Source organism: Zootoca vivipara, chromosome 6 (assembly GCF_963506605.1).
Source record: "Zootoca vivipara chromosome 6, rZooViv1.1, whole genome shotgun sequence".
Classification (NCBI taxonomy): domain Eukaryota; kingdom Metazoa; phylum Chordata; class Lepidosauria; order Squamata; family Lacertidae; genus Zootoca; species Zootoca vivipara.
This window is the reverse complement of record NC_083281.1, coordinates 25,798,472-25,820,581: the sequence shown is the minus strand read 5'-3', so window position 1 is coordinate 25,820,581 and position 22,110 is coordinate 25,798,472. Positions and strand designations below refer to the sequence as shown.

Genomic DNA, 22,110 nt, shown 5'->3' with positions numbered 1-22,110 from the left:
GTTGCCTCTCTCTCTCTCATCTCGGTAGTGTTGACAGACAATAAAAGGGCTTGTGGAAGGAAATGAAAAGAGGAAGGGCTTGAATATCGAGAGGCGGCGTTGTTTGCTGCCTCATTTCCCACATTATCAGCCTAAGGTGGGGAGGGCAGGGAAAGTCAAGATGCCAACATCATCTATGGTTTAACAAAATTAACCTGTAAGTTACCAATGGGGTGATCCCTTCCAACACACACACACACACCAGATGTTTTGGACTACAACTCCCATCGTTCTTAGTCAGTGTGGCCAGCAGTCGAGGATGATGGGAGTTGTAGTCCAAACAGGATGATGACAACCTGCGCGCTGTGGCTCTTGTAGTGCTTTTCTCAGTCTCAACAAAGAAACGCTCCCTCTGGTTGTTTCTTGAATGCAGAAAGGGCCAAGCTAGTATTTGTGAGCCTATGCTGGGGATCAGAATGAAATGTCCTCCGATTTTAGCAGCGGCCTGATCTGTTTGTTTTGACACTCGGCGGCGGCTCTCGGCATGACCTCCTGCTCTGGATCCGACCCCCTGCGCTTCCCTCGCTGTGGCCCCCAGAGCAGATTGGAGGAAATGGCAGGATTGGCACAAGTTTCATGGCATGCAGGTCACCGATTACAAGCTAAATGCATCAGGCAGGGCTCTTTGTCTGGATGCAGATAAGCGCCTGTCCAGGGCAGCTGTGCGGAAAGATGGGGGCCGAGACCAGAGCTTGTGAGCTGCTGGCGAATTCTGCTGTCCGGTGGGGAGAAGCTGTGTGGCAGGAGCAGTCCTGCCTGCCTGGTTCAGACTGTGTCAACAGCTCTGCTCTCAGATCTGATCAGGGTTGGGGGTGAGGAGGGCTCCCAGGAGATTGCTGCTATCCAAGACAGCCAGAATCTGCGCACAGGAAGAGTTATATGTTCTAAAAGATACCCCTTTAAGGCTTGATCTTGCTTTTTTCCTTCTCCCTCCTGTTCCCTTTTCCTCATGTGCTGTTGTATCAATGCCTTTAACAAACGAATAAATGTGTCCCTATTACAGTCTGAGTGAACGACATGGAGGATATACAAGTCTCACAGTCTCTGCCTGTTCTAGGAAGGGGCCCATTACAACAGGCCTTCCCTATAAAGTTACATTATTTAACCGGATTTTGAATTTATTTAAATGTATACAAATTTAAAGTAGCTGCCGGCAAGCTTTGGGACTGAGCTTTAGTATTATTGTTCATGGCTACGTAGCATTAATTAGTGCTAATTAGAAACAGAGTCTTAATGTAGGCAATAGTTGTTTTTAAAGAGAAAGTGAGTTGAAGGTTCTGTGAGAGAAGCATACTTTTCTATACAGTGTACACATCACTTCCTTTTGTCCTGTCGTCATCTCCACACAAACAGGTTTGGCAGGTTTTTGAAATGTAAATCCTACAAAACCTGTGAAAAATAAAGGCTGACACCAGGGTAGGAATGGACAAATTAAGTGCTATTTTTCTAGAAAAAGAGGTGCTAGAACTCACCATGAATGCCTCCCTTTTTCTCTTATAATGGCAATGGCTTCCGCTCGAGAGGTGTTGGAATTCATTTCCGGTGAGTTCCTGCTGAAAAAAGAGAGCCCTGGACAAAATCCTTCAGTTTCGGTTTCTCTCCGTTTCTCATTTTTGCAAACTTATCCATATTTAACGCTTGGACCCTTCTTTCCAGGCAAAGGTCTGCAATTTAAACCTCTGTGTTTTGGGCTCTCCTTTTTTCTTTTTTTTTGCACCAGAGTTTTCCCTGCAAATCTGTGGATTGCCATTTCAGTGGGATTTAGTGGGGAAAGTTCCAGAGCAAAAAAGAGGGGAAAGAGTGCTTGGACATGGAGCTTGAAAACACAAGCCTTTTTCTGGAAAGCACAAAGAAAACGTATGTGTATATAAGCTCTTAAATGCAGTTCTCTTAATTTCTGCAGCAGTTTGTGATTTTTTAAAAAAAGTCTATGCGACGTCAATATTTTGGCACAGATTTCTCCTAACAAACAAATTTTTTGCATGCACTTGCGACTGACATGCACCTTTTTGCAAACTATTTCCCATAATAAACAATACATTTTTGGATGTGCTTTCCACCTATATATCCATTTTTGTGCACACTTCTCTCTCAAGCCCCCCCCCCCAGCCCCAATGCATTTTTGTTCATGTTGCTTGTTTGGAGGAAAAATGCATCACAAAATCTGGGCAAGTGCGGATTTTCGAAGGATAGTAGTGTTTTGGTTCTTGCATTGCTTTGAGAAGTGCAAATTAGGTGGTCTCTTATTAAAATGCCAACAACATTGAGTTTTCTCCCTGGTCCTCACAGCAGGATCAGTCCTCACAAAGGCAACAATGGGCTTTGACATTTGCAGAAGAAATAAATCAGATAGCTCTGCCGTACTTTCACATCTCATGAAAAGGCCATTGTCTTTTTCCAGCAATGGGATTAAAGAAAGAAAAAGACTTTTATCTCTCATGTCTGAGGCTGATAGGAGTTAAAATGCAAAACATCTAGAGGAGGCCAGCCTGGGAAAGGCTGATGTAGAAGAACTTTTCTGTGAGTGGATAGGAGTTCATGCTTCAAGTGGTTATTGCCACTGCACCACACAAGCGTTAGCAAAATAATAATTATCTCATTTTCTCCCTCTCTTCATTTTCAGTTCCCTTATTTCCTGCTCTGCCTTCATCTCCTCTGGCTGTGCTAGTGGGAGACTCTGTTTCTCTCCTGGTCCCATTTGCCTTACCCCCCTCTCACTCTCAAACCACCATTATCTGGAGGAAAAATGCAACCAACATAGCAATGGGAACCTTGACACCCAACTTCACTGTTGTGGTAGCAGACAGATTCCATCCTCAGTTCAGCGTGGTCCCTGGGAGTGGGAACCTCAATATTACGGCCGTGACGACCTTGGATTCTGGCATCTACACGGTGGAGATCTCCCCGCTAGGGAATGCGGTGCAGAAAGGCAACATTGCTGTCAGGGTGTATGGTGAGTACTGGTGGATGGGCGAGTCCGTAGCTTAAGTGCCTTTCCTGTCTCTGGCTCCAACCTCTTGCAGAGTCTGGCCACACCTTCACCATATGTTGAAAGCACTGCTGTACTACTTTGACAGGGACGCAGGTGGCGCTGTGGGCTAAACCACAGAGCCTAGGGCAGGCATCCCCAAACTGCGGCCCTCCAGATGTTTTGGCCTACAACGCCCATGATCCCTAGGTAACAGGACCAATGGTCGGGGAAGATGGGAATTGTAGTCCAAAACATCTGGAGGGCTGAAGTTTGGGGATGCCTGGCCTAGGGCTTGCTGACCTGAAGGTTGGTGGTTCGAATCCCTGTGACGGGGTGAGCTCCCATTGCTCGGTCCCAGCTCCTGCCAACCTAGCAGTTCGAAAGCACCTCAAAGTGCAAGTAGATAAATAGGTACCGCTACAGAAGGAAGGTAAATGGTGTTTCCGTGTGCTGCTCTGGTTCGTCAGAAGCGGCTTAGTCATGCTGGCCACATGACCCGGAAGCTGTATGCCGGCTCCCTCGGCCAATAACGCAAGATGAGCGCCGCAACCCCAGAGTCGGACATGAGGTCCCAACCAAAGAAGAATGGCAACTCAAGCTGACAGATTATGCACAACTCACGGACTTAACATATAGAATAAGACAACAAGAAGAACATACGTTTAGAGAAGATTGGAAAACATTTATTGACTATATGGGAAATAACTGTGTACACCTGAAAACGCTAGCAGCATTAAGATAAATTCAACTGTGTAAACAAGTTTTGATGGATGCAATAGTGTAATACTGAATGGTATAGTTTTTGTAAAATATGCGGGGATTTATGATATGTAAAATGAACCATGGAAAGAGAAGACGGGAAGGCACTGATATCTTAAGGATGTAAAATTAGTATTTTAAATGGTAAAACAGAGAATTTAATAAAAATTAGATATATAAAAAAGAAAGAAAGAGAAATGGCTTGTGGCTGTTTTGGCCACCCACACCATCGCCTGCCTGAGGCAGCTGCCTCCCTTTGCCTAATGGCATGGCTGCCCTGGATCCTGACTGCTCTGGCCCGCAGATTGCCCTCTCGTCAGGTTTATTTAACCCTGACCACGCAAACTCTTACACCTGCAGCGTCGCAAGCGACAAGGCAACATCTCACTGAAAGCAGGTTGCCCTGCTTCCTCTTGCAATGTCAGCACACCAGGGACACCCAATGCGCTGGTGTGCTAGCTAGGGCTGTGCCCATAGTAGCAGAGTTTTTCTCAACATGCCCTCCGGCGTTTCATCGTATGAAAACAGGGGCATGCTTGCAGAAGTTCACTTCCCATACCAGGGATCAGTGTCCCAGATGCTCTTGTGTGTTTCTGAAGACTCTGCTCTTCCAGCAGCACACTTGTTTTCATGTTTTCTGCATCAGAGACAGGCAAGCTCTCCCATGCTCATCTCGGATTAACTCAGAAATCAGCCAAGCACAAACAAAAGCAAATAACAGATGGATTCTGACTTAACCACCACCCCTCCCAAGTGAGGCCAGGGCTACTTCTTAATTTTTCTCCTGTTCCATGTAATGAAGCAATTTCACTCTATTACAGTGGTACCTCGATTTAAGTACACAATTGGTTCCGGAAGTCTGTACTTAACCTGAAGCCTACTTAACCTGAAGCGAACTTTCCCATTGAAAGTAATGGAAAGTGGATTAATCTGTTCCAGACGGGTCTGCGGAGTACTTAAACTGAAAGTACTCAAACCGAAATGTACTTAAACCGAGGTATGACTGTATATTAAATCGAAGCAGAGTGAAGAGGCTCTGGTGGCAAAAACTGGCCCAAAGATAGAAGGTCCTTGGCTGCCAAAGCTGCTAGTCCAGTCTTGGGCTGCAGGGTCAAAAGCCAAGAGCAAGGAAGCCCTGCAAGTCCACGTAAAAGAGGCTTCCCCAGTGGTGCTGGTGCCCTTTGGGACTTGTGGAGTGGAAAGCCAGGAGCCCAACAGTAGGTGGCGCCAGAGCCCATGACAGGAAGAGACAACTAAACCCCAGTTTGGTTCCCCATCCTTCCTGCTGCTGAGTTCTACAAGGGGCATAACTGAGACTAAGGAGGAGGAAGCTTGATAGGCAGGGCCAATGCTTGGACTGGTTGGAAGTAAGAAGGCAGGCAGGTGGGAGCCTGTCTAGGGCCAACTGGGATTGATGGAGCAGTCCTCTGTTTAGGAGTCCTGTATTGATGATCTGCCCAACTCCAAGTCTAATCTAAAGACAAAGATGGCCTCGGAGTGGCCCAACAATACTTAGCTCCTTGACTGCAGACTGTGTGGGTCGCAGATGTCGACATTGTGGCGGAGGACGTGCATTGTATTTCTATGTAAATTAACATTTCAAAATGTGCAGCTGTGCATATAATGCAGCATGTGCAAATCACCTTTTTGTGGAGTGGTGTGTGTGTGTGTGTGTGTGTGTGTGTGTGTGTCCTCATTTGCCCTCTTAGGCTGCCTAGATGGGGCAGCATCACCCTCTTTCACTGCACAGGGGACAATTAAGTAAGTTGCAAGGGAGTGGGAGCAAGCCAGTGTCCCAGAGATGGCTTACGGGGGATGTTTATCCATGTCTTCCTCTGTTATTGCCCCCACAGCCCAAGGGTGGAGTGGCTAGGTTTGGCAGCTGAGGACCATGGTATGTTGTCATTGTGCATGATGGGTGTGGCGAAGTCAGCAGGTGGGCTTAGTAAGAGAGAGAGGTAAGGTGGCATGGGAGGTTGGTGCAGTGCAAACACATTGACAGGAGGGCTGGATTGGCTTTCCGCTGCATTTGCACCCTACCAACCTCCCTGCCACCTCCCCACCTCCCTCTCAGTAACCAACAGTGACATACTTCCTGGGAAGCCAGTACCTTGTGAGTTGCTTCTGCTGGTGACCTCCAGCTGCCAATCTGTCCCAGCCCTAGAGACCTCTGTCCCCTGCAGGGAGTCTCTGGTTAGAATGATTCCTGGCTGACAACTGCTTTGCTCAGCTCAGAGAGCTCTCTCTCCTTGCCACGCAAAACCTTTCACAGTCAGGAAGCCAGAGATTCTTCTGAGGCTCAGATTTTCATTGGATGTTGAGAAGAATACAGGGACGTGAAGTTTCCCTCTCCCTCTGAGGAAGTGTGAAACTCACATTTCCTTTTGAGCCTTAGTTGAACAAGCCTCCAGAGTTGCTTTTTCAAAACGTAGCTTGGGGGAACTCTGCTGCCACCTCTATTCTGCACTTGCCTGATATGAAATGGTTCACCCAGGCTGCAAATTTAGAAGTATACGCATAGGTGCAAACTTAGGAATCTGTTACTATAACAAGAGACTAATGCACATATGCACAAAGACGGGAGCTGTGAAGAAACATTTCTGAATCCACAGCTCCATCTGGGAAGGGAGTGGGAATTAGTGGCTAGAGCAGGGGTAGCCAGTGTGGCACCCTGCGGATGTTGTTGGACTACAACTCCCATCATCCCTGAGCATTGGTCATGCTGGTGGGAGTTGGAGTCTGACAATATCTTGTGTGTTTGTGTGTGTGTGTGTCCATGCTGGTTATTATTGCACCAGACCTATGGTGTCATGCCATTCCTGTATTTACTTATTTTCCAGAGGAGGTGGGCAATGTCTCTGTGACCCCACCCTTTGCGGAGGTGACAGAAGAAGACAGCTCAGTGTTCCTGAACTGCACCCCAGTGCGAGGCTCTGTCTCCTGGACCAAGGATGGGAAAAACCTGGAAGAAAACCCCCGATTCTTGCGGTCGGCTGGTTCCTTGCAAATCAGAAACCCTCTACGTACCGATGCAGGTGTCTATCGCTGTACTATCACCAACCCTTTTGGCAACGGGACAGGCACCGCCAACCTTACTGTCTATTGTGAGTACACACTAGAGATTACCATTTTTATATACTGACGTATTGTACCCTTGTGGTTGGACGTAAACTGGGGACAGCCAGCTATATATACCTGCTAAACCACTCATCTTCCTGGGTGGCCTTGGGCCAGTCGCTGGCTCTCAGCCTAGTCCAACTCACTGAGGCCAGGCATTCTTTTTTGAGTTTCTCAGGCAAAGGGTGGGATAAAAATGTAGCAAATGATAACTTTATTTTTGTGTTTATTGAATTTGTATACCACCTTTCATCCAAAGATCACAGGGTGGTTTATAGCATCAAAACACACACACAAAATAACTTTTAGACTTCTAGGGAGCCCTGCTCCTAAAGATCACAGAGGCAGGAGGACAATGTACTCTAAAAGTCTTGAGGACTAGCCTGGTATCTGTGCTTATTCATTCCTTGGTATTTATAACCTGATTTCAAGCCAAAAATCAGTCACTTTATTTTTTAAAATTTTATACACTGGTACCTTGGTTTGCATACGTCTTGGTTTGCATATGTTTTGGATTACAAACACGTCAAACCCAGAAATGCGTGTCCCGGTTTGCAAACTTTTTTGGATCACATCCCATTTTTTTATTATTACAAACAATATTTTTGGGGGAGGCCCCATTGGCGAAAGCGTGCCTTGGGTTACAACCTGTTTTGGTTTACAAACAGACCTCTGGAACGGATTATGGTTGTAAACCAAGGTACCACTATACAGTACTGCCCTTCATCCAAGGATCATAGAGTGATTTAAAGTATAAAAACACAGAAATACATAACACAATAGCAAACAAAACAATGACCCTCAAACACAGTGTTTAAAAAGCCTTACATTGTTTAATTAGCCAATGGCCTGGGGGAAGAGGAATGTTTTCGCCTGTCACTTATTATTGATGATGTTATCATAACTAAAGAAATAACGAAGCATAGCTCATTCGGTAGAGCATGAGTCTCTTATTATTACAGACCCTAATGTCCCTTTTCTTCAGGGATATCCCTGATTTAAAGAAGTCGTCCCGGTTTCTCATTTGATCCCAGAATGTCCCACTTTTCTTTAGGTCGGACGTCCCTATTTTCATTGGAGAAATGTTGGAGGGTATGGAGTAATCCGACCCTCGAGCCGTCTGAAAGCAATCCTGTATAGGAAAGTGTTTTTTAATGTTTAATGTTTTTATAGATTTTGGAAGCTGCCTAGAGAGGCTGGGGCAAACCAGTCTGATGGATGGGGCATAAAGAGTAAAATGATCATGATGGAATGGGACGTCCCCATCTTCATTGGAGAAAGGTTGGAGGGTATGATATTAGGGTTGTGGGTTTGAGCCCCACATTGGGCAAAAGATTCCTGCATTGCAGAGAGTTGGACTAGGTGGTCCTTGGGGGCCCCTTCCAGCCCTATCATTCTATGATTCTATGATCATATATTTGGAGGCAGGAATGGTTCTGAACACCAGCCGCTGGAAGCCACTGGAGAGGAGATCGTTCCTCTACAGTGGTACCTCTACTTACGAGCACCTCTGGTTACATATCCTTCGGGATACGCACACTGCAAACCCAGAGGTTTTTTTCTGGGTTTTGCCACATGCACAGAAGTGCTCTGCCGCGCTGCGCGCATGCACAAAACAGGCACCTCTGGTTGTGAAAACCTCGGGATCCGACCGGAGCTCCATAACGGATTCCGCCTAAAACTGGAGTTACCACTGAACCTGGATCCTGTTTGTAGGCTTCACCACAAACATTTGGTTGGCCCTGTGACAACAGGATGCTGGGCTAGATGTTCTTAAGGAAGATTTACCAGAGTTCAATTAGCTGCTCAAAGGGAGATGTGGCTTAAGGACCAGTTCACCTTCCTCCCAAACAGCTGCTCTCCTCTTCTTCTTCCTCCTCCTCCCGGCTGCTGGCGAAGACTATGTACTGTAGTCTGAATCATTCACGGGAGTTCATGCACTGATTCTACACACTTACTTCCTCTCCCTCACCCCTCCCTTGCATGTGCTTGCGGCCAGCGACCTCAGCCAGCCTTTCGCCACACTTCTCGGGGAGAAAGGGCAAACATCCCAGCCGCAAGCGGAAGGGACAAGCGGAAGGGCTGTGCTGCATTTTACCCAGGTGGCTGGGCAAATACAGCTGACCGTAATGCACCTTTCGGCTGCTAAATGACCACTGCATCAATCTGAATGGCCACATTCATTAACGAGGTTGCAACCTGGATAACCGAAGCTGGGGAGAGGAGGCAGGTTCGCCTTCAGTTAAGCCTGATAGATAGATTGCCTGCTGTGTCTTTTTTTAAAACAACAACAACAACCTAGGAAATAGACATTTCATTGGTACCGTATTACATGGCTGTGTGGCTTTCATTCCTCTCAGATGGCCCAGAGACCCCAACGATTACCGTTTCCTCGTCGGAGCGGGACTCTGAAGCGGGGAGTTTTGTGCTGGTGAACAGTACTGTGAACCTAACGTGCCTGGCGCCGTCCGAGCCCCCGGCCAAGATGTACTGGAATGTGGCAGACGCTCAGGACCTCTACGTGCCATCCTTGCCTATCCTGCAGCTCCCCAAGGTGCAGCTGAATCAGGCCGGCTCATATTCCTGCTTGGCCATCAATCAGCGCACGCAGCACCGGGTTCGAAACACTCACCATCTCACTGTTGCCCGTGAGTTGAATTCGACGTCCGTCTTCCTGTCGCACTAAGAGGCGTGAATCTCAGCAGGGAGGGAGTCAGGCACAGGAGCATATATCTGCACCAGAATGGTTTGCAAGTGGGGAGCTGCAGCAAAATGTTGCAGTGTAGAATGCCCCCCTTTTCAGGAGCCCATCAAGTTCCAAACCCCAGTTTTCCAAGGCGGGGTGGGGTGTGGATAGTGGCTCTGCTCTTGTAAACCAAGAAATGATCTATCCAGACAATTCTCGCTATTCTTTTCATATCTGTGTGACTCTTTCTCCACTCTTCTCTTCTTAATATAATACTCATTACAATTTTATTATGTGTACTGCCTTCAGATGTCTTCTAAAATTCAGATAGTTGTTTATTTCCTTGACATCTGATGGGAGGGCGTTCCACAGGGCAGGCGCCACAACCTAGAAGGCCCTCTCAGAGCCGTCTTTCCCATAGGGCTTAGTGGCTCGTTGTGCCAGGGTGCTGGCCTTTCAGGGGCACCATAGCAAGTGGGGGATCTGCACGGCTTTGCTGGCGGCCTCCCCTTTCCCTGCATGCTGCCAGCTGTGCCCCGCCAACCATCTTTCCTTCCTACCCTCCTCGGCCCACCCCCCTCTGTGGGTGGGCGCATTAGCGCTGCTGCTGCTGCTTGTGCTACTCCCACAAGCGCTCTGCGGTGGTGGCGGACGAGGAGCCACTCGTTGACTCTGAGGCAGTAGCTGAGGACAGGCAACCGCTGCCTCCTCCTCCTCCTCTCCCTCGGCCACAGGATTCCCCTCAGCCACCGCCCGCTGAGTCGCTGTCATCATCGTCTGAGGAAGCAGCAGGAGCGATGGTGGCAGAAGTGGCTCCCGGGGGCCTCTTCCACTTCACCGGTGCCCGCCGCCCCCCCACTACCACTCCCCAGGGCACAGGCAGCGGCATGACAACTGCCTCCTGCTCCTTGGGCCCTTGGGCCACTGGGCAGCAGCGAGAGTGCCGGCAGCGGGCTGTCGGTGTCAGACAGTGGAGGAAGAGGAGGTGCGGGGTTCCAGCGGCCTGGTCAGCTGTGCCGTGTCCATCATATTGGTGACGTCTTCTGTGGGTGGCGGCTCCCGGGGCTACGAGGTGGTCCATGAGTTGGGCCCCGAGTTCTAAATTCTGGAAAAGGGAGAGGGCACTGGAGGGATCTTTGCACCACAGTGCCGGATATGCTTAAGACGGCCCTGGGCCCTCTGCTTGGTTCCCTGTAACTTCACTTCTCACAGTGAAGGAACCGCCAGAAGGCCCTCGGAGCTGGACCTCAGTGCCCTGGCTGAGCAATGGGGTGAAGATGATCCTTTCCACACCCTTAATGGTTATTCAACATTCTGTGATCACAGAGCATGCTCAGCCCCGTTGTGTTGGGTGTGCACTTCATTTCGGATTTGTTTTTTAAATGTAGTTCTGCAAACCTTGGGTTCTCCCCAAGCCTGTTGATACTTCGCACTTGTGTGTGGGTGCCACTACCTAAGCAACATCACTCAGAGCTTCACCATCAGGAGTAAATGAGACTAGTTTCCCTCTCAAGGCCTTCCCCAAAGAACCCTAGGAATTATAATTTGGTGAGGTGCTAGGTTTCCATTGTAGAGTTCCCCAGCCTTGCTAAAGAGCCCAGATTTCACCAGAAGTGGAATGACTGTTAAACCAGTGGAAGTCTGGTGTAGAGAGATGCCTTTTCCTCTGCAGCAGAAGTAGCTACCGTGGCAACTTCCATCATCTCTGACCATTGCCCATATTGGGGCTGATGGGAAATGAAGTCTAAAACATCTGGGGGGCTTATACTTTGCTCTACGTCTGCACGAAATCTTCCTTTGCTTTTGATCCAGCTTCTGTTGAACTAAATTTACTGCCTTTGCCTTTTAGGCAGGCATCTTTCATGCTTAGGTTTTTGTTTTTGTTTTAACCTCAGCTATTATTAACACAAGCTTACCCTGCTATGTGACCCAGTTTAATGTTTTCTCCTCCCTTTAATTTTTTTATCTCAGATTTATTATTATTATTATGAAGTTATGTTGATTTTGTTACGCATTCTGCTTTGAGGAGGTTTCTTCTGCTTCTTGATTTAGGGGCTTGGCCTCTCCTAGAATCCCCCCCCATGGCAGCCATTTTATGAAATGCCACATACCCCATAGCAGCCATTTTGTGACTGGCGCCCGGCACACTTTCTCAAAATTCCAAATGTGCCCACTTGCCCAGCAAAGTTGGCAAGCCCTGGCTAAAATTACCTAACCAGGCCACCTCTTTCCCCTCACCTTGCCCTATCTCCCACTTAGCAAGAGCTAGTTCTGATAGCCGCATGCGTGAAACTATGTTGTTTGAAGATCTTTTTCCTTGTTATGAAATATTCTGTCTCTCCGAATCCAGCCAATCTGATTTGTGTGTACGGTTGAGTTATCGCTTTCTTTCTCCCCTCTTAGAACGACCCTTTGGATCCCCCCGTTGCTCTGTGGCCTCAGCAGACAATGGTACCGCTTTGCTTTTCATTTGTTCCTGGCCTGGTGGCTCCCCTACCCCACAATTGACCTTCCGGGGGCTCCCAGGACACAAGGAGGAGGTCAGCACCTCCAACTTGCAGCGATTGCTGGTCTCTCCCTTCCCAGCTGAGCTCAGTGGCACCAAAGTCACCTGTCTTGGACGCCATATGACTGGGCAGGGCAACTGCAGCTTGATTCCAGGTGAGACTAGCAACTGCTAAACTGGTTACCAGAATCCTCCGCAAGGAGGAACCGGAAGGCAGGATATGGGTTCTGGTTCTGGTGTAGTATTGTGGTGTAGCCGTCAGGGTGTTGGACTAGGACCTGGCAGACCAGGGTTCAAATTTCTATTGGGCCATGGAGCACACAGGGTGCCCTTGAGACAATCGTGGTCTCTCAGTATGACCTACCTCATAGGGTACCTGTGAGGATAAAATGGGGACGGAGGGATCATGTATGTTGCTTTGAGCTCCTTGGAGGGAAAGGTGGGCTGTAAATGTTAACAATTAATAAGTGAGCTGTTACCAGCAAATGATGGGGTGCTTGGTGCGTGGTTTAGGGGTGTATGTCCCCATTAAGAGAGCTTAGCTAGTTAGAACCAGTGAGATGCAATGGGCAGAGTTTTACAGCTGGTTAGAAAGAGAGATGCTCAGTTGCTGATCTTTGTCCCAGCCACTGTCTCTCATCCTAACCTTCCTTTGTGAGGATAAAATGGAGTAACCCCAATATTTGTTGTCTCCAAATCCTTGGAGGAAGAAGATACAAATGTTATGAACAATACTAAAAAGGGGCACTGAAACTGAAAAGAACAAACTCCTTGTATTAGGCAAAACGGACATTACGAATCCAACTTGTTATAGGTTTGGGGGGTCAGTTTGGATGATATCCAAGGGTTCCTTCCAGACCCGTGATTCTGCATGAAGGTGGCTTAGAATCTAGTAGATGAAGCTGCTGAAACAGCCAGACCAATTTCTTTGTAAGATTAGTCTTAAGTCAGTCAAGTACTTCCATCGACATGTCCAAAGAAGTTGCCCTGTTACCATGGAGACAAATGGATAAGCCTTTCCCCACCTCATTGGGCTGGAGCCCCATCATCCTAGGATGTAGAACAATAGGCCAAAGGCATGAGAGAGATTTTGGCTAATGCGAAAACCTCAGACACGGTGGCTTCGGGCTCTCCCAGGAAACCCAGTTGAGATCTGTTGGAGCACCTCCATCCTACACTCAGGCTGCATATATGTGTAAATAAAGCTAGTTACAGGTAGGTAGCCGTGTTGGTCTGACGCAGTCAAAACAAAATAAAAAAAATCCTTCCAGTAGCACCTTAGAGACCAACTAAGTTTGTCATAGGTATGAGCTTTCATGTGCATGCTGAAGAAGTGTGCATGCACACAAAAGCTCACACCTATGACAAACTTAGTTGGTCTCTAAGGTGCTACTGGAAGGATTTTTTTAAAAAAATTGTTTTAAATAAAGCTAGATATCCTAAAGACATTGCAGTCTGGGAATACTCTGAAGACACCACAGTCCGATGAGGATGTGACTAACGTATGGAGCTGCATTATGCTGGCACATCAAGCTGACTGTTGTCTATGCTGACTAGTAGCAGCCCTCCAGGGGGTCTCTCTTCAGAAAGGGATTATCTCCCAGCCCTGCCTGGAGATGCCAAGGATTGGAGCTGGGCTCTTCTGCATGCAGAGCAGATGCCCTGCCACTGAGCTTTGCCTCGTCTTTGATTTTCAGAAAGTTTTGTTTACCAGCATAACAGACTTCCCTCCCCTTTGGGGCTATCTGTTTAGCCCTTTTTTAAAGTGCTGGCTGTGTTTAAAAACCCTTTCAGATGTTTTAACTTTGTATGGATACATGTATCTTTTTCTGACTGACGGTCGAATAAAAAGGATGGTGATGATGATGATGACTCCCCCCCCCAATCTTCCACCACAGAAGCTCCCTCAGGAGTTTTTCTCTCATTCCGGATGTACAGCGGCACCGAAGAGTCCGTTACCATGGAACTGCATTGCCAAGGCACCTTCAACCCTGTGGAGATTGACTGGTTTCGGGACAAGGGGTCTCCCATTCCTTTTGGAGGCCGTTACCACCTGAGCCCCGGACGAACGCAGCTCACCATCTGGAACTTCACTTCCCCAGATGACCTGGGCGATTACAGTGCCACCTGCTACAATCCGCTGGGATCCCAACATTCGAACCTCACCATCCTCGGTGAGAGATCCTTCCACCACCCCTGAAGTCCCTACAAGACCTGTTTTCTATATCTACTTCTTTTCATGGGTTCCTAACACCAGCCTTTTGCTCTCTGCTGTAAGTAGCAGCCAGGCAGTTACATTAGGTGGGGAAAGAGCATGTGTAGTAGCCACCATTTTGGTTCCTGGCAGTGAAGTGCGAGAAGCTGGAATGTGTGCATGGGGACACCATTTTGAATGGGGGCATGGATGCTCACTTTTCAAGACAAAGCAAGATTTGGGAGAGAAAACAAGCAATATGTCTTTTTAACCCACCCACGTCCAGCCTGAGGGAGGGGCTGTATTGGGTGGCAGGGCAGTTCTTGGCTTGAGGAGTGATTTGGGTAGAGCCAGTGTGGTGTAGTGGTTAGAGTGTGGGACTAGGATCTCAGAGACACGGGTTCAAATCCCCACCCAGCCATAGCCGTATTTTTTAAATCCAATAGCAGCTTTGAGGAGAGGGGAGTGATGTATTTTCCTAGTTTCCTGGAGTAAGAGCCATTAAACTCAGTGGAACTTATTTTGATGAGATGTACTGTTGGACCTGGGACACAGGTGGCGCTGTGGGTTAAACCACTGAGCCTAGGGCTTGCCAATCAGAAGGTCGGCGGTTCGAATCCCTGCGACGGGGTGAGCTCCCGTTGCTTGGTCCCAACTCCTGCCAACCTAGCAGTTCGAAAGCATGTCAGCGCAAGTAGATAAATAGGAAACGCTCCGGCGGGAAGGTAAACAGCGTTTCTCGTTCACCACAAAGTGGCTTTGTCATGCTGGCCACATGACCCGGAAGCTCTGCCTCGGCCAGTAAAGTGAGATGAGTGCCGCAACCCCAGAGTCGTCCGTGTCTGGACCTAATGGTCGGGGTCCCTTTACCTTTACCTTTACTGTTGGACCAGAAAATGAACATCTCTCTGTGTGTGCATGTGTTGGGCATTCATATTACTACTTCTCCAGTTATTATCAGACCCTAGCCACCTAAGAAACTTTAAAATGAAATTTTAAAATTGGGAAATCTGTTCACTGATAAGACTATAGCAAGGATGCGGAACCTTTGTCCCTCCAGATATTTCTGGGCTGCAGATCCCATCATCCTCAGCTGTTTGTCATGCTGGGTAGGTGATGCTGCCTGATGAGAGTTGGAGTCCAACAACATCTGGAGGGCCATGTCCTCAGAACATAGGAAGCTGCCTTACATTGAGTCAGACCGTTGACCCCTCTAGCTCAATATTGTCAACACTCGTCCAGGTTTTCAGGCAGAGGCCTCTCCCAGCTCTCTGAGACCTTCTGCCTGCATTGAGAGCCAGTGTGGTGTAGTGGTTAAAAGCGGTAGACTTGTAATCTGGGGAACCGGGTTCGCGTCTCCGCTCCTCTACATGCAGCTGCTGGGTGACCTTGGGCTAGTCACACTTCTTTGAGGTCTCTCAGCCCCACTCACCTCACAGAGTGTTTCTTGTGGGGGGGGGGAGGGAAAGGAGATTGTGAGCCGCTTTGAGACTCCTTCGGGTAGTGATAAAGCGGGATATCAAATCCAAACTCTTCTTCATCATCACATCTGTTTTGGTCCTGTGCAGCAGGATTGTACCTGTTGGACTGCGCCCTCAATGAGTTACCCTCTCTTGGCAGGTCCTTCGATTGCCAACTGGACTCTCTCTCACGGACCTCATCCTGGTTCTGCCTACCTGGCCTGGAATGTTCCAAATGGATCTGCAGTGACTAGCTTCTGGATCCAGATGCAGGGTCCTCAGCAGCACCGTTCTGCTGAGGAATGGAAGACGGTGCAAGTCTTAGGAGCCAACAACCGATCCACCACTGTTATAGGATTGGAGCCCCGATCTCCATACTCCTTCCAGGTTGTGCCTCGTTTGGGATCCCAAGCCGGGAATGCCTCTGTTGTTTACATCCTTCAACCAGGTGTGTGTTCCTGATTTTAGGAGACACATGGAACAGGGTGGTTTGAGGATGGGGATAGCATTGCAGATAAGTCTAGAAAAAATGACTGGGCCACAACAAAATTTGCTAGCCTATATTATTCTCTCTCTCTCTCTCTCTCTCTCTCTCTCTCTCTCTCTCTCTCACACACACACACACACACTCACACTCACACTCACACTCACACACAAATATAAGCTGCTCATACTGAAGTAAAAGAACTTGCACGCATCTAAAGCAGCTTTATACTACAGTCGTACCTTGGAAGTCGAACGGAATCTGTTCTGGAAGTCCGTTCGACTTCCAAAACGTTTGGAAACCAAAGCGTGACTTCTGATTCACTGCAGGTAGCTCCTGCAGCCAATCGGAAGCCGCAATAATAATAATAATAATAATAATTTATTATTTATACCCCGCCCATCTGGCCGGGTTCCCCCAGCCACTCTGGGCGGCTTCCAAAAAAAAAACAACAGAAATTCTAAAATACAGAAATCCATCAAACATTAAAAGCTTCCCTAAACAGGGCTGCCTTGAGATGCCTTCTAAAGGTCTGGTAATTGTTCTCTTTGACCTCTAGTGGGAGGGCATTCCACAGGGTGGGTGCCACTACCGAGAAGGCCCTCTGCCTGGTTCCCTGTAACTTGGCTTCTCGTACTGAGGGAACCGCCAGAAGGCCCTCGGAGCTGGACCTCAGTGTCCGGGCAGAACGATGGGGGTGGAGACGCTCCTTCAGGTATACCGGACCGAGGCCGTTTAGGGCTTTAAAGGTCAACACCAGCCCCATCGGACGTTTGGCTTCCAAAAATAGTTCGCAAACGAGAACAGTCGCTTCCGGGTTTGTGACGTTCGGGAACTAAACTGTTTGAAAACCAAGGTATGACTATACTTTAAACAGACATGGTTTCCCAAGGAATCCTGGGAACTGTAGCCTGTCAAGGGTGTAGTTTCTAGATTTCTATTTCCTTCACAGAGCTACAATTCTCAGAGTTCCCTGGGGAAAGGGATTGATTGTTAAAACCACTCTGGGAATAGTAAAGGGAACAGGGGTCTCCTATTCTCAGCACCCTCAACAAACTACAGTTCCCAGGATTCTTCAGGGAAAGCCATGGCTGTTTGAAGTGGCACAATCTTGCTTTAAATGTACTGCGCAGACGGGGCCTCTAAGTTTAGTCAAACTTCTCAGGCTGCTGATGTTTACATGCAGCTCGGTTGTATTCCTTCACAGGGACTTAAAGAGGGTGACAGTAAGATTTATTTCCAAATCTGCACGATGCCCATTCCTCCCAATGGGCCTTCCATGGCATTCATTTCAACAAATGGCCACATTTTCATGGAACATTTGTATAGCACTAACCCCCATGTGGCCCCCAACCTGTGGAGGAAGAGAATTGGGGCTAAAAGGGCAAGGGAAAATGTCGCTGCGTGGTGGCAACATTGCAAGCAAGCATGAAATGTCAGACTCTGCACCGTTTCTGTAGCTCACATGGTAGGGGAGTGAAGGCAGGAACCTTAACTGACGATATCCATTAGGGCTGTGCATCTTGTCTGGAGAAATCACGGATCATGAATCCAATTGAGCCAATTCAGGTCCAATTTAACACCTGAGCTTTTAATTAGGGGCAGTGCAAGGCTCCCACTTTGTCTCAGGACTGAGATCGGTGTGGGTCAGATCAGGGGTGCAGAATCAGAGTTGCCTTGCACAGCCCTAACAGTCATGCTTTTTGATGCATACATGCATTTTCTGAGAGTTTTCATTCTCTGTTTAAAGTAAATGCACTTTTTAATCATCACCCGAAAGAGTGGGAAATTCTCTTCTGATTTGCACAGGTTCCTTGGCTTGGTTGCCTGAAGGCAATTCTTTACTCACCACAGGCGACTAGGCCAATGGCCATTATGAGGCAGGTTTGAGGGGGGAAAGGAAAAGAGTCGTGTTTTATGGGACTGAATGGACACAAAAGGCGGCGAGAGTGCTTTAAATGGCTTAAAATAGTATAGCGCCAGTACTAAGCGTTCACACCTACTGCTTTTTAAAAAGCACTTTGCAGCCATTTAAAATGCTTTGCCATAATTGTTAAAAATGAAAATCTTTAACGAAAAGTAAAATAAAGCAGAGGTTCACCAAATGTTCTCCTGCTTTAATCATGGGGTTATAAAAGCACTGCTTTCAGAGTCAGGAATATTCCCCCCCCCATGCTCCTAAATTATATGGCCACTACTGACCTTTCCCCCTATCCTGTTTGCTATTATTGTTTCCCCAATGTGCTTCTGATTTTGGACTTTTTCTGTAATACTTGGTCTCCTTCCTGCGAATAGTCACATGGGTGATCCCAGCCAGCTGGGGATTTTGTAGTGAATAGGATATATTTGATTATTTGTTGACGTCAGTGAGGGCAAATTAAGTCAATTGAGAAGGAGGTGGATGCTCCCTGAGAACAGTGGTATGAACAAAACCAGGCTATTGTGATAATTAATGGTATGGCATCATAACAACATAGCCAGTCAGATCTGGCTCTGTGGCAATGTCACTAAGGTCAAAAAAGCCAGTTCCAAGTGAGGGCAATGATTACCCCCCCCCAAAAAAATCCTTTCAAATTATTTCACAGCAAACTCTGAAAAGTTGCAAAGGTGTCATGAAAAATGTCAAACCTAGATCACATTTACATTACCCCTTGTCCTTTTCAGAACCTAACCCTTTTCAGATCTGGGGCCCTTCTTTAGTCCAAATATGCATTTTGCAAACCCAGATCTCTACTTTTAACAATATATCTATGATGCTGTTAAAACTGAACAGTGGGGCCCAGCTCATTACCTGTGTGCTAGAAAACCCAATTTCTGTGTTCAGAGTTAAGCATGATTGCAGAAATCTCTTAAGTTCTGTGCATTTTGTGTTATTTCACATGGTTTAGATGTTGTTTTATTGTTTAACAAGCCAGGGCAAACGCCATGAGGTCTAGAAACTTGTTTCTTCTTTTCAAAAGAAAGCTACTCTTTCCTGAATGTTAAATTCCACTCCATGCGTAGCAGTACAAAAACTTGTTATGTGAATGCACTGATCCTTCACAGCGAGCCCTTTGCAGGTCCACCGGCCTCACCATGCTTTTGCCTCTGACAGAAGAGTTTTGCCTCCTTGGACAACAGGACATGTCCTGGGTCGTGTGGCCTTCGTGGCTCTTTGTGCAACATTTCCTATTCATGCCACTTAATATGTGCCTATCCTCCCTTTAAGGTCCTGCAGAGTGTTCTGATGGTCCACAACAGGGAAGGGCAACCTGTAACCCTCAAGTGGTGTAATGGTTGGAGTGTTGGACTAGGACCTGGGAGGCCAGGGTTTGAATCCCCACTCAGCCATGAAGCTCACTGGGTGACCTTGGGCTACGTCACCGCCTCTCAGTCAAACCTACCTCACAGGGTTGTAGTGAGGATGAAACGGGGAGGAAGAGAACCATGTACTGTACATTGCCTTGAGCTCCTTGGGAGAAAAGGTGGTGTTTATGTATGTAATAAGCACACGACACACAAATATACAGATGCTGTTGAACTCCAGCTCCCATCGTCGCTGACAATTGTACGTGCTGACTGCAGATGATGGGTGCTGGAGTTCAGGTTTCTCACCGTGAGCTTACAGTTTCAAGGAAACCATCTGATGAGGATCAGATTCCTGGCTTTAAAAAACTTTTCTGGCTCTAGAATCCTTGATGGATAGGATCTAAAATAAGAAGCGAGGGTCTAAATTTCTGAGCCTTGGAAATTCCTCAGTCTTGCAAGACAAATATGTGAAGCTCAAGAGCTCCTCTGTGGACTGTGTTTGGACAAACCTGAGGACCCCTGTGTTTCTAATCCTGATTTACCCTCCTTCCTCTGTGTCACAGATTCGGGTCTGAGTGCAGGCGCCATTGCTGGAATAGTGATTGGCTCCATCTTTGGGGCACTTCTGATCCTCGCTCTCCTGTTCTTGTTGATCTGCTTGATCTGGCCAATCTGCCTTCGGAAAGGTGGGCTGAACCACGAGCGAGCGAAACACAAACTAACTGAATTGCTGATCTTTACTGATTGGGCGGGAAGCATCACATGGCATATGGGTGTGATCAGCTGACCTCCCTTCAGCCAGTTAAACAACAAGCATGGAAAGTCAGGCTCAAGAAATAGAATAACTATGTTAGTTTTAAACCACAGTTGCCCAACCCGGTGCCCTCCTGCTGTTGTGAACTGCATTTCTTATAGGCTTGGGGATGATTAGAGTTCTCAAAATCCAGAACGTTTGGAGGACGTCAGATGGGATTTTATTCTGTGAACCGCCCTGAGACCTCCAGGTATAGGGAGGTATATAAATTCAAACAACAACAACAACGGCTGCTTTTAAGTTGATTGTGTAAATATAGGATAGAGAAATAGACACCCACCAGTTTCATTTCTCTAGTCCTGCCAAAAAACTATTTGAAAAATCTGGAAATCAGATGCAGTCTTAAGGACTAGAAACTTGGATGGAAATGGAGACTCTCGGGGTTCTTAAGTCTGTGTTCCCTGGGCCAGCTTCTGGATTTGACTTTGCCCATGAGATATATTGCCCATCATATATATATTTGGCATTATTTTGACCAAATGCGGGCAGTATCTGATACTACCTAACTGATACCTAACTCACCAATCCCTCTATTTCCAATGTTCAGGCATGTTTTTTGCTCACACAGCTAAAGCAGAACATCCTACACACACTAGAGGGAGATTTGGAGGAGCTCTGAGATTTGCAGAACAACACATCTTTGTTGGGTGGCGGTGGTGGGAAGATTGAGCATGTTCAGTGGCCACAGAATGCCACACATCTCTTGAGGGTGAGAAAGGGAACAGAATAGGGGAGCAACGTAGTGTCTCCAGATATTGCTGAACTCCAGCTGTCATCAGCTTGCAGCTAGCATGTCCAATGGTCAAGAATTATGAGAGTCATAGTTTGGCAATATCTGGAGGGTGCAACATTAACTACCCTTGCATGGGACTGTCCTGGAGGAGGGGGTAGCATGTCTGCCTGTAACAGCAATCGGGAAGATTCCATGCTGCAACATTTTGTTGCAGATCCCACTTGTACTGATACTTATAAGCCAGGAGGGGAAAACAATCCTCTAGCCCAGGCATCTCCAAACTGTGGCCCTCCAGATGTTCTGGCCTACAACTCCCATGATCCCTAGCTAACAGGACCAGTGGTCGGGGAAGATGGGAATTGTAGTCCAAAACATCTGGAGGGCCGAAGTGTGGAGATGCCTGCTCTAGCCCTTGTGCTGAGCTGGTCACAGTCAAAGAGGATAGGCCAATCAGGAGTTGGCTGTGCTCACAACTAGCCAGAAGGGTTCAGTTCTGGTTCAGCATTCCAGGGGATATTTCTTTGGGAACTGAGAGACAGCCAATCTCACCGTCAGTACAAAGCTGTAGTGACATCGTTCTTTCACTCCTTGCAGCAAATGAGAAGAAAGTTCCCCCAATGCCACCTGAGAACAGACAACACTACCTGTCACGTCAGGTAAGATCAAATGAGATGCAAGTATAATAGGGTGTGTGTGTGAGAGAGAGGGAGAGGCCATTGTGTGCTGTGTTGATCAGTTGTGAAACTCACCTCTAACCAGGTGTTATCATTAATGTGCACAGGTTTTTTGTAGCTAAGAACAATTAATTGTTTTTAGATGCTGATGTGTATTACTTCAAAATGTTATAAAGCATCCCTGCTGCTGTTGGGGAGCCTTTCTCTTGTTCATTCTGCTGCCTGGGACCCCAACATCTGCTTTTAGGTTCTGTTTTGATGACAACACTGTCTAAAGGACCACTTCCTCTCACTTGTAGCTGCTCAACTTTTGAGATTCACCTTGGGTGAGAGGAGCTTCTTGGAGGGGGAGGCACTTGATGAGGCAAGGCAGAGAAAGGGCCTT

At 47.5% G+C, this 22,110-nt stretch overlaps 1 protein-coding gene across 1 annotated transcript in view; it reads left to right on the top strand.

Moving 5' to 3' along the window:
- The window catches only part of VSIG10L (V-set and immunoglobulin domain containing 10 like), a 36,785-nt gene that overhangs the window by 7,773 nt on the left and 6,902 nt on the right, over nucleotides 1-22,110 (top strand). The window contains exons 2-9 of the mRNA XM_035121052.2: nucleotides 2,663-2,992; nucleotides 6,610-6,873; nucleotides 9,247-9,534; nucleotides 11,976-12,233; nucleotides 13,977-14,252; nucleotides 15,893-16,180; nucleotides 20,068-20,190; nucleotides 21,646-21,707. Coding sequence (XP_034976943.2) covers nucleotides 2,663-2,992; nucleotides 6,610-6,873; nucleotides 9,247-9,534; nucleotides 11,976-12,233; nucleotides 13,977-14,252; nucleotides 15,893-16,180; nucleotides 20,068-20,190; nucleotides 21,646-21,707 — 1,889 coding nt within the window. The remainder of the gene's footprint in view (nucleotides 1-2,662; nucleotides 2,993-6,609; nucleotides 6,874-9,246; nucleotides 9,535-11,975; nucleotides 12,234-13,976; nucleotides 14,253-15,892; nucleotides 16,181-20,067; nucleotides 20,191-21,645; nucleotides 21,708-22,110) is intronic.